This window comes from Zygosaccharomyces rouxii, assembly GCF_000026365.1.
Source record: "Zygosaccharomyces rouxii strain CBS732 chromosome D complete sequence".
NCBI lineage: Eukaryota > Fungi > Ascomycota > Saccharomycetes > Saccharomycetales > Saccharomycetaceae > Zygosaccharomyces > Zygosaccharomyces rouxii.
Genome location: NC_012993.1, coordinates 582,891 through 597,614, shown reverse-complemented (window position 1 = coordinate 597,614; position 14,724 = coordinate 582,891). Strand labels below are relative to the sequence as shown.

The window sequence follows — 14,724 nt, the reverse complement described above, 5'->3', positions numbered from 1 at the left end:
CATTTGTATTTGTTACATTTTAGTTTAATTTCGAAAACAACAACTAGTTTTAAAAGAAGTACCGTAATAACGAACACAGATGTTGTTGAAGAATTTATCTTCCCTAACATTAGGTGCTCTATACGCTGCATCTGGTGCCTTTGCAGACAGCTCGAGCAGCAGTAGTTCATTGCCACCAATTGAAGTTGCTGGTAACAAGTTCTTCTACTCCAATAACGGTTCCCAATTCTATATCCAAGGTATTGCTTACCAAGCTGATACTGTTAACGGTAGTGCAGGTGATGATATTAACGACCCATTGGCCGATTACTCTACATGCTCCAGAGATATCCCATACTTGAAGAAATTGAACACTAACGTTGTTCGTGTTTACGCTGTTAACACCACTCTAGATCACAGTAAATGTATGGAAGCTCTAGCTGAAAACGATATCTATGTGATTGCTGATTTGTCTATTCCAGGTAAATCTGTTGACAGAACCGACCCACAATGGAATGTCGAACTTTACGAACGTTACACTGGTGTTGTTGATGCTTTTGCTAACTACACTAACGTTCTTGGTTTCTTTGCTGGTAACGAAGTTACTAACAACGCTTCCAACACTGATGCTTCCGCCTTCGTTAAGGCTGCTGTTAGAGACGTCAAGAAGTACATTAGTGACAAGGACTACAGAAAGATTCCTGTCGGTTACTCATCTAACGATGATGAAGACACCAGAGTTCCTATGGCTGATTATTTCGCTTGCGGTGACAGCGATGTTAAAGCTGATTTCTACGGTATTAACATGTACGAATGGTGTGGTGACTCTAACTTCCAAACTTCTGGTTACAAGGATAGAACTGCTGATTTCAAAAACTTGTCCATCCCAATTTTCTTCTCTGAATACGGTTGTAACGCTGTGAAACCAAGAAAGTTCAGTGAAGTGCAAACATTGTACGGTAGCAACATGACTGACGTCTGGTCTGGTGGTATTGTTTACATGTACTTCGAAGAAGATAACGGATATGGTTTGGTTTCAGTTGAAAACAACAATGTCAAGACTTTGTCTGATTTCGAAAACTTGTCTAGCCAAATGGCCAAGATAAAGCCATCTGTTGCTAAGAACTCTTCTTACACTGCTCAGAGTACTTCTTTGTCCTGTCCAGCATCTCAGAAATACTGGAAGGCTAACACCAAATTGCCACCAACTCCAAGCAAGGACTTGTGTGGTTGTATGCACGATTCTTTGTCCTGTGTGGTCAACACTGACAAGATCGATGAAGATAAATACGGTGACTTGTTCGGTTACGTTTGCTCTCAAGTTGACTGTGATGGTATTACCGCTGATGGTAAGAATGGTTCTTACGGTACCTACTCCTTCTGTTCCGCTGAAGAACAATTGTCATTTGTTTTGAACTTGTACTACCAAAAGAACGGTAAGCAAAGTTCTGCCTGTGACTTCAAGGGTTCCGCTTCTTTGCAAAAGGCAACCACTCAATCTGCTTGTTCATCTGCTTTGAAGCAAATTGGTTCTTCTGGTACTGGTAGCGCTTCTTCAAGTGTTTCTGTTTCTAGTTCTGGCTCTGGATCTGGCTCAAACTCCAAGTCTAGCTCTAACGGCGACTCTTCTAGCTCCAGCAGCTCTAGCAAGGGCTCTAGCACCGCTGGCGCTAAGGAAAAGAACTTGGCTCTAGGTTCTAAGGCCTCTTTGTCCCAAGTGATTCTATCTTTTGTGGCCACTTTAGGTGTGGTCGCCGGTGCCGGTTTCGCCATGGCTTAAGCGTAGAGAAAAGAGGTTTTCTCATTCTATTGAACAATAATTTTAATGTAATTCGTTATTCATCGTACTGTATTTTTCGGTAAAAATATATATAAAAGTGCTTTCATTATTTTTTATTAGCCATTTAGAATGAAATAAACGGTGTAATGTGGTTTTCAACAGATATATTTTTTTAACTACTATACAGTTTATCAAGTCTATATTTCAGTTTATTGTTGCGTAACCATGAATATCTCATTTAATGCCTTTGGATCCATTGTAGCAGCCTTCTTCTGCCTTATGTATCTTGATCTTGCTGATAGTCTTGTCAATTCAGGTGTTGGGGATTTGCCCTTGGATTTGTCCTTGGATTTCTCTTTGTGCTTTTTCTCTTTCTTTTCCTTCTTCTCTTTCTTCTCTTTCTTCTCCTTCTTCTCCTTACGCTTCTTCTCTTTTTCCTCCTTCTTATGCTTCTTGTGCTCTTTCTTTTCCCTCTTGTGCTTCTTGTGCTTCTTGTGCTTCTCTACTTCATTATCCTCACCACTTGCCCTCCTTTTTCTATTCTCTCCAGCAGATTCTTCTTCATCTTCTTCTTCATCCTCTTTGTTCGAATAATCTCTCAACTTCTTCGTATGTGGATCCCATGTACTTGATAAGACTTCTCCTTTCACAAAATGGACCCCCCATTTACCATTAATAATCCTATCATAACGCTGTTTATCCAATTCCTTGGATATCGTTTCCTCCTTACCGTTTAGTCTACCTAGTAACCTCTGGAAAACATCTAGTCCAGCTGATTCATCATCAAATCCATTTGGATCCTTAGATCTGTGAGTTTTAGCACCCAACCCGAGATTGTCATCCTTAATTGACACCCTGATATGTGTATTGGTCGATTTGTGAGGCATTGTACCTAACCCAGTCCCCGGCTTCCATCCGTACTTCTCCAACATTGTATGTCCAAATCTACCGGTATCGTTACTCCATGCTGTATTTCTCGGATCAAACCCAAATCTCTGTTTATTCTTCGTAGCGGCTAATCCCATATTAAAACCTGTGAGACTATTTTATCTTGGTATATTTTACTACAAGTGTATGTAGCTTATCTCATCTCATCGCGATGAGATGAGCTCGAAATTTTTCACCAGATGCCCTTCTTACGTTTCATCGCGTGATAAAATATTCCATGGAGTAAGACCACTTTTATATAAAAAATCGGAAGGGGACAGGAAACAATTATATAAGGGGAGGTAGACCCCCAGAATAATTGTATTCTATTCCGCTACATTTTCTCCACACAATGGTGTAAAAAAAACTATATACATAGATCTTCAAACAATGTTCTTTACTCAAGTCCTTAGAAACTCGGCCGTCAGTGCCACTAAGCAAGCTGCAAAGCAAATCTCAAAGTCAAGTGCTGGTGAGCAATGGGGTCTTTTGGAGGCCAGGAGATTGAGTAGAGGTGCTGTTGAATGGGCCGTCAGTCTATCTTTGATCCTTGCATGGCCAGCAGCTATCATCAAATTCTCTGAACACAACAGGTGGTTGAAAGCTAGAGAAGAATATAGTTAGATAACGGTTTAATATATTCAAGTGTATATTCGACGAAAAAATTATGATTAGTTTATTATTGTTATTATTATTATAACTATTATTACGATGAAGTTGGACGGGCTTTGGGTCCCCAGTTCTTCGTTGGGTTCTCTTGGTATCTTACGATCTTCAACTTTCTTAGGGATTCCACTTTGCCGCTTTGATCGTTTGGTTCATAACTTAGTGTTTTGAAATCCTGGTCTTTGGACCAGGATTTCATGTTGTTCAGAATTCTGTGCCCAATGCTGTTCTCCTTGAGTTTTTTGTTGTGCAATTGATCATCACTGTGTGCAACCACATACCAAATTGCCTCCCATGGCGCATCCGTCTTGATTGATGATGGTTGCGCGTGTGTCAATGAGCACTCGTATCCCAAAGATCCAAGACCGGCAACAATCTTCTTTAATGGTGGCACTTGCAACTTGAGAATCGATGACAGATGGTTTGGAGAGAAATAGAATGGTGCATTTGGAATTTCATTTTGGGCCAATGCTAACATACCTTCAATACGACGTCTTGTACCATAGGTATCATCGTCGTGGTTAGCGTTAACTTGCAACACTTTTTCAATAAATTCTTTATTGTGCAAGGGTCCACCGTACATGGGGCCCGCTAAGTGATAAGTACCATCACAGAATTTGCATTTCGAGTCCACTGGTGGTCCCTGTGCCACTGAATATTTCTTAATGGGCTGGTTTTTCTTGGTGACTTTTTCACTGGTGCGACCCAATGGTTGTTCATGGAACGACCCACACTGAGAACAGTGATAAACCGTCATTGTATTTGCTTGTAAATTTTTGACTTCAATGGGGCTTGTGCGTATTCTAACGAATACACGAACGTAAAAATCGATACTCAATGACAGTAATGGTTCAACGGTTTTCTTGTACTTGGCCGCCGATTGTCCCAATTGATGAAGCACTAATCTTAGTGCCGATTCATGAGTAGCTTCATGAGAAACCATATTGACACCTCCATAGAGGGCAAAACATTTTTCTGGATACCCATTTCCCGCCAATACTGATAAATCGGTACAAGTAACTAGCATTAATCCATCTTCCTCAATGGCTTGTAGCGAAGAATCGATAAATGGAGTCACAGTACCATATGGATCCAAATCTATGACATGGTACTTTTGGTTCAACGCTTTATTGCGGTACATGAGTACATTTGCATCATCGGTGTTGGGCTCGACCAACTCTTCTACGTGGTTATACTCAGCGTTACGCCTAATGGATTCAACGGCTTCAGGTAGTAAATCATTAGCAACAATTTTCTTGACACGAGGGATTTCATGTGCATACCTGATGGCTCTTAACCCAGTTGCAGAGAGTGCTTCAAGAATTCTCATATAACGCCTATCATCATTATCAGTGTTGATTTTTCTACGTTTCTCCAATGGTTCGTCTTCAGAAGATCTCTTACTGCCTTTCTTGTGCTTATTCTCTCTGTATAATTGGTCCCAAGCCTTGATACAGCATACACTCAAATCTCTATTGAATTGTTGGATTGGGTTGTAGAATACCGTATCTTTCTTTGGGAAAAGAATCTCTGCCTTACCTTCTTTGACCACGTTAAAATCTTCTAAATTGAAAGCATTAGGATTAGAGCCTATAATTTTATTCTTCAGTTGTTGCCAGACTTGAATCATTTTTATTATTCTGATTCTTTTCAATGGGCTCATCGAGGTTTAGATTTAGTTAAAGCATTAACTTGATTATCAAGTGAAAAATTTCAACACTATTGTAACCACTGGTAATAAAAGTAGGAAGCTATCTTAAGAAATGCCCCCAAAAGGTTGGAGAAAAGATGCCCAGGGCAATTACCCAACAACATCTTACATCAAGGAGCAGGAGAATATTACCATCCAAGACCTCTTGTTTTTAAAGAGTGTAATTACCAATTTAGCGAAAGATGTTAATCATGGTGACAAAAGATTAATGATCAACAAGGATGCTATATTAGCACTTCAAAGAAGTGCCACGGTCTTCGTCAACCATCTATTGATGTTTGCCAGAGAGAACTCCAGAAGTCAAGACCGTAAGAGTTGTAATATTAATGATGTACTAGATGGATTGGATCAAATCGGATTTGGCGGGTTTAAAACAATACTATCTACAAAGATGGTAGATTATCAAAGAGCATTGGAATTGAGAAAGATAAATAGAAGTAGGAAACCAGTGGAAAGTAAGGTGGAATCGCCGCAGGAACAGCATCAAGAGGAACCTCAGGAGGAACCTCAAGAGGTTCAAGAAGCTCAGGAAGCTCAAGATGAATCTAATAAAACCAGGAAGATAGACCATTCATAATGCTACATACACACAGAGTTAAGAACCAAAAAAAACCCCTTTTAAACTATCGTACGTATAAAAACATGATAAATGCACCAATGCACAAGATGATAGAAAATATCAGTAAAGTGATACCTTTAGCACGATGCCACCACATACGTTGCCTTATACGGTTGGCTTTCCTCTTGAAAGTAAGGCTATTGTTGTTCAATTGTGATGTTTTGTCCACAAGCAGTGATAATCTCTCTTGACGCTGTAGAAATTTGTCGATGTTGTCGTTCATAACCTGGAAAATATCCTGCAAATCAGCTTCAGTACCGTCACCATGTTCACCGCTATCCCTGTACGATAACAGTTCGCCGTGGAATCTGTCGAGCACATTACATATTCTTTGGTTTAATTGACTATCAGTGTGAGGCAATGGTGGATCTTTTAGCTCGCTAAGAAGCCTAATGGGCAGAATTTTAGGGACGTGTGCCCTTGTAAAACTTACCAGTACGTCAAATCCAACACCATCTTCAGTGGGGGCCGTGGTATAGTAGCATTCATAGCCATCGATTAAATGTAGTGAAAGCTTTGTCACTTTATTACCTTGAATTGGTACCACTTTAGGCAGCACCATATCATGAGTTAATCTCTGAAATAACTCCTTAGAACCAGCAGAAGCACCTACGGAACCATAAGTAGAACCGGTTTCCTCCACCTGTTGGAAGCAACTTGCTTGACAACTACCTTGATGAACCAGTTCCACGTACGATACCTGAAATTTCTTCATCTCCATCTTTGATAATAGCTCAAATCCAAGCTTCGAATACCTGCAGGCTTATCTTCTATTGCAAACCTCCTTGATAGTTCTTAGTTGAAGTTTTCAACAAGAGGTGATGCCCCTTTTAAATACCTTCCGCTACTAAGGTAAAAATAAATAGTACTATATAAAAACAAAAAACTAAAAAAGTGAAGTGAAAGTCGTAGAGAATTTCTCATTAAATCATGCCGCTGGTGTATTAATCGTTAAAATATTTATTTACAATTCATATGCCACATATGTCTATAATTTACCCATTTTATAATAAATGCCCCTTAGGAGAATCTTGAATCGCACCATCCTTTGACCACGTACTGAACGTCGGGTTTACCTCTACCCATCTTCAGGGTTCCACAGGGTCTTAACATCGTACTATTTTCGTGGAAAGTCCAAGGTTTAACATCGGAATCAATCCTGAGTAAAGAACCTTGTCTACCCTGTTGTGGGCTATGGGTAAGTACGAATCTCTGATTTTGTGGGATTGATTCTCCATATAGATCTTGCCGTTGCGGTTTGATCATTTCAGTCCAAAGTTTCTTTCTTGTCGCTAGTGCTAATCTTATCGCCTCGCCAGATGCATGAGGTGTGGAAACGTTAATTTGACGCAAATCGTGATATGATAACTGTTTAAGTAGTGATTCATCAATATTAACACACGGTAAGGTTTGTTGGATTTTGCACGTAGTTTCTGCAGCGTATAGTTTCAAAAAATGTGGATTCAAACCCGGTTGTCTTGGCCTTCTATCGGGTAAAACCACGGAAGAATTTGAAGATGTAGATGCAGAATCAGGCCAATATTCTAATTCACAGGTGTCTTCCCGTGCCCCGATATATGAGTTGTTTTGACTTTGTGTATTCTTCGGACGTTCGTATAACGGTGGAGATAGTTCTATTTCATCAGGTTGAAACTCTGTCTCCATATCTAAATCGTGTAAATGGAATATTTTGGGAACTCCTAGTGGAACATTTGTATTGTTACTATTACTTCCGGATTGTAAGGGATCATCTAGTAGACGTTTCTTTCTCTGCACATATGTAGCATCACCCACCTGTGATATTACGGATTTCATTGACGGGGGTATTGATACTTCATCGTTCGGAAGACTCTGTTTTCTATTGCTGGATGATATGCTATTGCGAGATGAGCATGTTCTTGGCAGACTTGGCCTTCCTCTATTCCTATGCAGCGAATATTTACTTGCGTGGGTCTCACACGAAACTGAATGGAGCAGCATTATTGGAGACGTGGCCTTGGTTCTGGGTATTATTCTGATGGTCAAGGTTAGTTAACAATGTGATCAAGTTGTCCATTGAAAGATGCTCATCCATTTTTATCCAAGCGGTAACTGTTCCGGAGCCGGGTAACTGTGAGTTATGAGCGTATAAGTTTGCCATATACGAATAATTGGCTGTGGATGAATTTCTCCTGATTAAGGAGCAATTCCCTTTTACTCTAGATAGTTCACTTATACCTATTTTTAGCTTCATAGTGATATAAATATTGCGGAGGAGTTTGTAGTGCATATATATAACACGGGTACGAGCAGAGCAAGCTATGACGAAAACTTGATATGCCAACCCATTAGAGGTAGACGGACGCAGTAGACTCGGATGTCCATTGCGTAGAAAGATGTCGTACCAGGCTTGTACTATTATCCTCGTTAGACCAGTATCTCATTTATGCTTCTAATTCTCGAAATTTAACAAATTAACGTCAAAACGTTAATTCTGTTTCCTTCATAATACAGTATATACAGGTTGATGCAATCTATAAAATGAGTTTACAGGTCCTGTTCATAATTCCTTTTATGCTAGAAGGCCCTATTGAAAGGTCTGACCGGTCTCATTAGGCCTTTGAATTGCAGGTGTAGTTGATCCTGACGGTGTGGCAGATGCAGTTGAGTCTGACAATTGTGCAGCTCCATTAGTAGTGGATGAATTAATATTGTTCGGAGTTTGCTGTGGGTTTGTCGCAAAGGATGAATTGAAGGCAGAAAACATCGTAGGCGTTGCGGAAGACTCTGTTGTCGGTAGCGGTGCGGGTGTCGCAGCCGCAGAAAACGTCCCATTGACTGGTGTACGTGATGCTGCATTAACAGCAGCTAGACGACGACGTTCACGCTCTTCACGATTCTTCCTCTGCTTAGCTCTTAAAGCTGATAATTCTGCAGGAAATGTTTCTCTCAATTGTTTCTCCAGTTCGTAACAACACCATGCACATATAAATACTCCAGTTTCCCCTAGAGGTTTTCTTTTATCTGTAGGTCTTAGGTAATGCTGTTCCACATTGTAATCTGCAGAATTCGTCGTTGTCTGATCATTAGACATGGCGGCTCTTCGACTTGATCTACGGCTTGCCTGCACAGAAGCGTGTCCCAGTTGTACAATGCCAAAATCCCGAGCAGTCACGGGAGAATCCCTGCCTTGAGAACTAGCCAATAACAATAAAAGTCGTTGTGATTGACATTCCCAATGTTGCCATCTGAGACAAGATTCACAACATACAAGTGAACCTCCCTTTTCTGCAAACAATGCAGCATGTTCCTGCTCTTCTTCAGGTGACCCAATCCATATACTGTCAAGATCAGGTTCCCCAACACATTTAAATATCCATCTCTGATCATCTACTTCTTGAGCTGCACCACGTTCCACATCTTCCTCCGTTACGCAACAATGTAGAGGTAATTCTAATGGGTGTTCATCCGTCCCAGTCGTAGAGACAGCTGCAGCTGTTTCAGTTACCGGACAAATCCAATCGACATATCGAGTACCTTGTGCCAATACTTTAAGATCGTCTGCGGTCAATTCGCTTCCTTCTTCCTTTGATATTGGATCTCCTCTAGTAATTCTTAAATCTTTTTCGAAATTTGACCACAGTTGACTCCAGAGCCAATCTTTGATCTTCTTGACATTTCTGTTAACCAAACGGCTCCTGGCACGTAAAAATTGATCTCGAGAATCCAATCTATCTAACCATTCACTTTCTAAATCTTTACGACGAACTTCTTCCTCTCTAGCGACCAACCTTGAAGATCTTTTCCTACGTGTTAACAATTCTGCCATGTCATGATCCTTTTGTCTCTGTTGTAATAGCCTTCGAGAGTACAACTGGTGTTCCACATAAACATTAACCAAATCTTCGTAATCCACATTAGGTGAAGGTTCACCAATTTGATTTGATTCTACACATTGTGCAAATTGTTCCCAATTATGTGTAACCAATTCATAATCCACTTTCACCGATTGTAAATATCTATTGATTTCCGCACTATAATCCAAATGAACTAATTCAAATCCATTAGGGCCATGAGGTAGTCTAACGGTACAATTCTTTAGTTTCAACGGTATATGTATCTCATGAGGACTTTGTTTGACTAATTTACGAACTAAAACCCCCACATTTGCCAATGCATACAAGGGACCGGTATCGTCGTCTTCATACGCTACCGATTCGAATAGTTCCAAATTGGCTAATAAATAATTTCTAAATGGTAGATTCTTCCTTTCAATAACTCTTATCATCGCATATACCTCCTGAAACTGCTCCTCTAATGTCAATTTTTCAAATTTATAGTCACCTCTATCTTTCAGATAATGTTGCGCCAATTCATTCCAATCCTTTAAGGAAACTCCCTTACTATTAGCTACATTTTTTAAGGTATGCCATCTAAGTGATTCCCACAGAGTCAACTCTCCAGCTAAACCAGACAACTCCTGCAGCAGTAATTCTTCATCGAATTTGACATCTTTCCAAAACGGCTTAAAAGTTTCAATGTCACCAGCATAATTGGCAGTAACAAAAGAGTCACAAACTTTGTAAAACCAACTAATCACTACGTGGTAACTCCAAGTTTTGAAAAGATCTTCACCAATACGTTCCCTTGCCCTTAAAACTAAACTCTCCACATTTTTCAATTTATGCCATTGTACAAGCGTATCTTCAGCACAAAACACCTGCCAGGCAGGTCGTTCATTCTCAGGCTCTAAACTAGCACTTACAGCCCTCCTACCACGCTTCATAGACATCTTCAAAACACTTCTTGAATCATCTAATGGCGCCTATCGTACTCAGTCTTAATGTATGTATCATACTATGTACATTCTGTTTATGGTTTGAATTTCGAAATCCAATATCGTAGAATATGATTACATGTCCGTATAAAGTGTTATCGAAATGTACGTTCAAAGTGATCCAAATATTACCCAATATTACCCTACCTTTGCTTTTCCTTTTCCCCTTCCTGAAAACGAAAGAAAGGGATTAAAGCCCAAGGTAGTACGAGCCCGTTTGACTATTGATGAGCAAGTGAATCAAGCATAATTGAGAATCTTTTAGGCTGCTAGAGGACTGTGAGGAGGTTTAAAGGGCATACTGGGAGGATCTAGTATTGTCAGATATACCGAGCTGTAAGAGATCTGTGTTGATTTCTGTCTGTTTTATCTCAGTGATTAGTTGGTGAGAAACAAGATAGAGACAGCGGTCCGGTGTTTTCAAGATTGTCAGATAATAGTTAATTGCTTGCTGGTTTTAGCATCGTTGTAGAGAATGCCCAATACCATGGATTATCACGTCAATAGTCAATTTAAAATTGGTGGAGGTGAGTCCGGGGCTTCATCATCAACTAGCACAGAGAGTCCTGCTCCAAGCAGCGTAGCTCCTGCCACCGCTAGAATGATGGGTAAGGCTCACCAACAATCTCAGCAGCAGCAGCAAATGCAAATGCAGCTGCAAATTCAACAACAACAAATTCAACAACAACAACAGCTGATGCAACAGCATCAAAAACAACAACAACAACAACAGAGGCAACCCTCACCGTTAATGCCACCTGTGGAAATCACAGAAGCTAATGAAGAAAAGGCTACAACAGAAGCCCGTCAAAAACAACAACAATATGCGGATCGGAGCTCGAGATCGCAAACAATGGATCCGAAACAGTTCCATCGTAAGGCACTTGGAGATTGGGATTTCCTAGAGACCGTGGGAGCTGGTTCGATGGGTAAAGTTAAGATAGCCAAACATCACTATACAAATGAAATCTGCGCCATCAAAATTATCAACAGGGCTACAAAGGCATTTTTACATAAGGAGCAACAATTACCGCCGCCTCAAAATGAACAAGAGGCATTGGAAAGACAGAAGAAACTGGAAAAGGAGATTTCTCGTGATAAAAGAACTATAAGAGAAGCATCGTTAGGTCAAGCACTATACCATCCACACATCTGTCGTCTGTTTGAGATGTGTACTATGTCTAATCATTTTTACATGCTATTCGAATACGTTTCAGGTGGGCAACTACTGGATTATATCATTCAGCATGGTTCTCTCAGGGAACACCATGCTAGGAAATTTGCCCGCGGCATCGCCAGTGCACTACAGTATCTGCACGCTAATAACATTGTGCACAGAGATTTGAAGATTGAAAATATTATGATATCAACATCGGGTGAAATTAAAATCATTGATTTTGGTCTTTCCAACATGTTTGATCCTAGAACGCAACTACATACTTTTTGTGGATCGCTATATTTTGCAGCCCCTGAATTGTTAAAAGCTTCCCCTTATGTGGGTCCCGAAGTCGACGTTTGGTCATTTGGTGTGGTGCTTTACGTGCTAGTCTGCGGTAAAGTTCCATTTGACGATGAAAACTCAAGTGTTCTACATGAGAAGATTAAACAAGGTAAAGTTGATTATCCACAACATTTATCCATTGAAGTTATATCGTTATTATCCAAGATGTTAGTCGTGGACCCAAGAAAGAGGGCGTCTTTAAAGCAGGTTGTTGAACACCATTGGATGATTAGGGGTTACGATTTCCCAGCTCCATCCTATGTTCCAAATAGAATCCCCATGTCACCTGAGATGTTGGATATAACAGTAGTCAAGGAAATGTTCCGTTTAGAGTTCATTGATGACATTGATGAGACCATGAGGTTTTTGCATGCAATCATTACCGAAGAGGATTACCAACAATTATCAAAACAATATTGGAACCAGCTATCTAATTTGAATGGTAAGAGTATTACAACAAGTAACGAACTAAACGGTACAAAGAGTATTGAAGTCACAGAGGCAAATACGAGTGGTATTTTACCAGAAAAGTCCTTGGGTACAGATAAAATTTATAATCCATCTTACACAGGAGTTGCCTTTGAGGATCCAACTAGAGCTTACCATCCCCTACTTTCCATATACTACTTAGTTGACGAAATGTTGAGGAGGAAATTGGCCAAATTACAAAGAAGACAACAGCAACGCGAGCAACAACAGCAGGCTCTCATGCAACAAAAGAAATTGGAACAACCAGCGGATGTACAATCTCGTCAAACAGGAATTTTATCTAACGGCAACACCCCTCAAGTCGATAAAACAAAGAGTTCTAACGAAGGTGGTTCAACAGTACCGCCACCACTAATACCGCCATTGATTGTACCTAAATCTTCCAACAACAATAACAACCCTAACAATCCAAGACAAAGGCCATTGCAGGTACTGGTGCCTCCTAAATTGGCTATGCCAGAGCAGGCCCATACTTCACCAACCACAAGAAAAAGCTCTGATATTCACAACGATGCAGATTATGTTCTATCGCCTGTTCCACAGTCTAATGATTATCAACAACGTAGCGCTTCACCAACTTCTTTGGATCCCCAAGATAGACCCAAGTTTGGTAGTTTGTTCAGGAAATTGTCACAACGTCGCGGTGGTCACCCACAACAAGACCAGACACGTGACTATCAGCAACGTACCCCACTACAGATGTCTCCGGATGGAAACAAGAGACCACCTAAAATGCATTCGCGTGCGGTTTCTGAGGGTGTATCTGCAATGAGGGGTGGTCCTATGCCTAATTTGAACGAAATCCCAATCAGTATGCCTGCTAGATCGGCATCTCAGAAGCAAAATTCTGCCTTGCCGGCCTTACCTGTCAATGCTGAAACTTTGGTTCAACAACAGCGTGAAAGGCAAGTGGAACATGGTATGGGCAATTTAAGAGTGGATGATAATGGCGCTCAACAACCTGCTGCACAACAACAAGAGGGTCCTCAAACAGACAAACCAGTGATAGTAACTGATTTGTCACAAGCTGACGATAATAAACCATTACCACCTCTGAATGTCACCAAGGGTCGTAAACTTCACCCAAGTGCGAGAGCTAAATCTGTGGGCCACACTCGTCGTGAGTCACTCAAATTCGTTAGACCTCCTGTTCCTGCTAATGCCCAAAACGTGAACGACACTGGATTCTTAGAATTTAATAAAGAGTGTAAGAGTTCTGAACCAAATGGTGGCGTTGATGGAACTTCCTCTGGAAGATCGAACGTTGAGAGTACAGGTACTACTCCAGCTGAAAAGGATGATGAAGAAGAATTTACTGATGAAGCCATTTTGGAGAAAGCCTCAAAAGCTCCACCAGGATCAATGCCTTCAATTGATTATCCACGCTCACTGTTTTTGAAGGGATTTTTCTCTGTACAGACCACTTCCTCTAAACCTCTACCAATTGTCAGGTACAAGATTATAAGTGTTTTGAAGAAAATGCATATAGATTTCAAAGAGGTCAAAGGTGGATTTGTTTGTGTACAAACGTTCCCTCAAGATAAATCTGGTGAGATTCAATCAGAACTGCCGCCTACCCACGATCAACAAGAACAACATGAAAAGGAGCAACAGTTTCAACATGCTCCCCAACAACCACCACAGAGCCAACATCTACAGCTACCTGGTGCTATGGAGAGCACACATAGAAGACAATTTTCTGCTACGCGTAACCATTCCGTTAAACGTCAAGATTCTGCTAGACGTGTACAGGCCAATATCCCATCTACACCTTTGGCTAGTAGTCATCATGAGAGAAGCGTATCTATTGTAACATCACCAACTCCAAACAATGTGTCAGGGGAAATTTCTTCTGCCTCATTAGAATCTGTCAACCAGGATGATATTTTGACAACTTCAAAGGCACAAGACATGAACAAGACCGAAAACGAACAAGAAGAAATAACCGGTACGAAGGGGAAGCCACCAGTTAAATTTGAAATCCATATCGTTAAAGTTCGCATAGTTGGATTAGCTGGTGTTCACTTTAAGAAGGTTTCCGGTAATACATGGCTATACAAGGAGCTGGCAACGGATATTTTGGAAAAATTGAGCTTGTGAATTCTCACAGTCTATTGATTTTGATTGAGAAATACAACTAACAAAAGATTGGCATTTTTTTTTTTTTTTTTTTTTTCAAATTTTATTTTCTTATAAATATATTCAATTCAATCCTCTGTGTTCCACTGTTGAGATC

General features: G+C 40.4%; 9 protein-coding genes across 9 annotated transcripts; 4 read left to right on the top strand and 5 right to left on the bottom strand.

The window, feature by feature from the left end:
* Positions 1-79: 79 nt before the first annotated feature.
* Positions 80-1,759, top strand: GAS1 (1,3-beta-glucanosyltransferase GAS1; the record flags this gene model as incomplete). The annotated part of the gene is made up of 1 exon (XM_002496690.1): positions 80-1,759. The coding sequence occupies one exon, from the start codon at positions 80-82 to the stop codon at positions 1,757-1,759; it is 1,680 nt and encodes a 559-aa protein (XP_002496735.1).
* Positions 1,760-1,968: 209 nt separating this feature from the next.
* PXR1 (telomerase inhibitor) lies at positions 1,969-2,784 on the bottom strand (the record flags this gene model as incomplete). The annotated part of the gene is made up of 1 exon (XM_002496689.1): positions 1,969-2,784. The coding sequence occupies one exon, from the start codon at positions 2,782-2,784 to the stop codon at positions 1,969-1,971; it is 816 nt and encodes a 271-aa protein (XP_002496734.1).
* Positions 2,785-3,076: 292 nt separating this feature from the next.
* On the top strand, positions 3,077-3,310 carry COX26 (Cox26p; the record flags this gene model as incomplete). The annotated part of the gene is made up of 1 exon (XM_002496688.1): positions 3,077-3,310. The coding sequence occupies one exon, from the start codon at positions 3,077-3,079 to the stop codon at positions 3,308-3,310; it is 234 nt and encodes a 77-aa protein (XP_002496733.1).
* Positions 3,311-3,392: 82 nt separating this feature from the next.
* TRM1 (tRNA (guanine26-N2)-dimethyltransferase) lies at positions 3,393-5,015 on the bottom strand (the record flags this gene model as incomplete). The annotated part of the gene is made up of 1 exon (XM_002496687.1): positions 3,393-5,015. One exon carries the CDS (start codon positions 5,013-5,015, stop codon positions 3,393-3,395), a length of 1,623 nt encoding a protein of 540 aa, XP_002496732.1.
* Positions 5,016-5,115: 100 nt separating this feature from the next.
* DPB4 (DNA polymerase epsilon noncatalytic subunit) lies at positions 5,116-5,640 on the top strand (the record flags this gene model as incomplete). Its single annotated transcript, XM_002496686.1, has 1 exon — positions 5,116-5,640. One exon carries the CDS (start codon positions 5,116-5,118, stop codon positions 5,638-5,640), a length of 525 nt encoding a protein of 174 aa, XP_002496731.1.
* A 46-nt stretch (positions 5,641-5,686) lies between these two features.
* NYV1 (Nyv1p) lies at positions 5,687-6,403 on the bottom strand (the record flags this gene model as incomplete). The annotated part of the gene is made up of 1 exon (XM_002496685.1): positions 5,687-6,403. One exon carries the CDS (start codon positions 6,401-6,403, stop codon positions 5,687-5,689), a length of 717 nt encoding a protein of 238 aa, XP_002496730.1.
* A 299-nt stretch (positions 6,404-6,702) lies between these two features.
* GIS3 (Gis3p) lies at positions 6,703-7,662 on the bottom strand (the record flags this gene model as incomplete). The annotated part of the gene is made up of 1 exon (XM_002496684.1): positions 6,703-7,662. One exon carries the CDS (start codon positions 7,660-7,662, stop codon positions 6,703-6,705), a length of 960 nt encoding a protein of 319 aa, XP_002496729.1.
* A 586-nt stretch (positions 7,663-8,248) lies between these two features.
* IOC2 (Ioc2p) lies at positions 8,249-10,453 on the bottom strand (the record flags this gene model as incomplete). The annotated part of the gene is made up of 1 exon (XM_002496683.1): positions 8,249-10,453. The coding sequence occupies one exon, from the start codon at positions 10,451-10,453 to the stop codon at positions 8,249-8,251; it is 2,205 nt and encodes a 734-aa protein (XP_002496728.1).
* A 520-nt stretch (positions 10,454-10,973) lies between these two features.
* On the top strand, positions 10,974-14,588 carry ZYRO0D06776g (serine/threonine-protein kinase; the record flags this gene model as incomplete). The annotated part of the gene is made up of 1 exon (XM_002496682.1): positions 10,974-14,588. One exon carries the CDS (start codon positions 10,974-10,976, stop codon positions 14,586-14,588), a length of 3,615 nt encoding a protein of 1,204 aa, XP_002496727.1.
* Between the last annotated feature and the right edge of the window lie 136 nt (positions 14,589-14,724).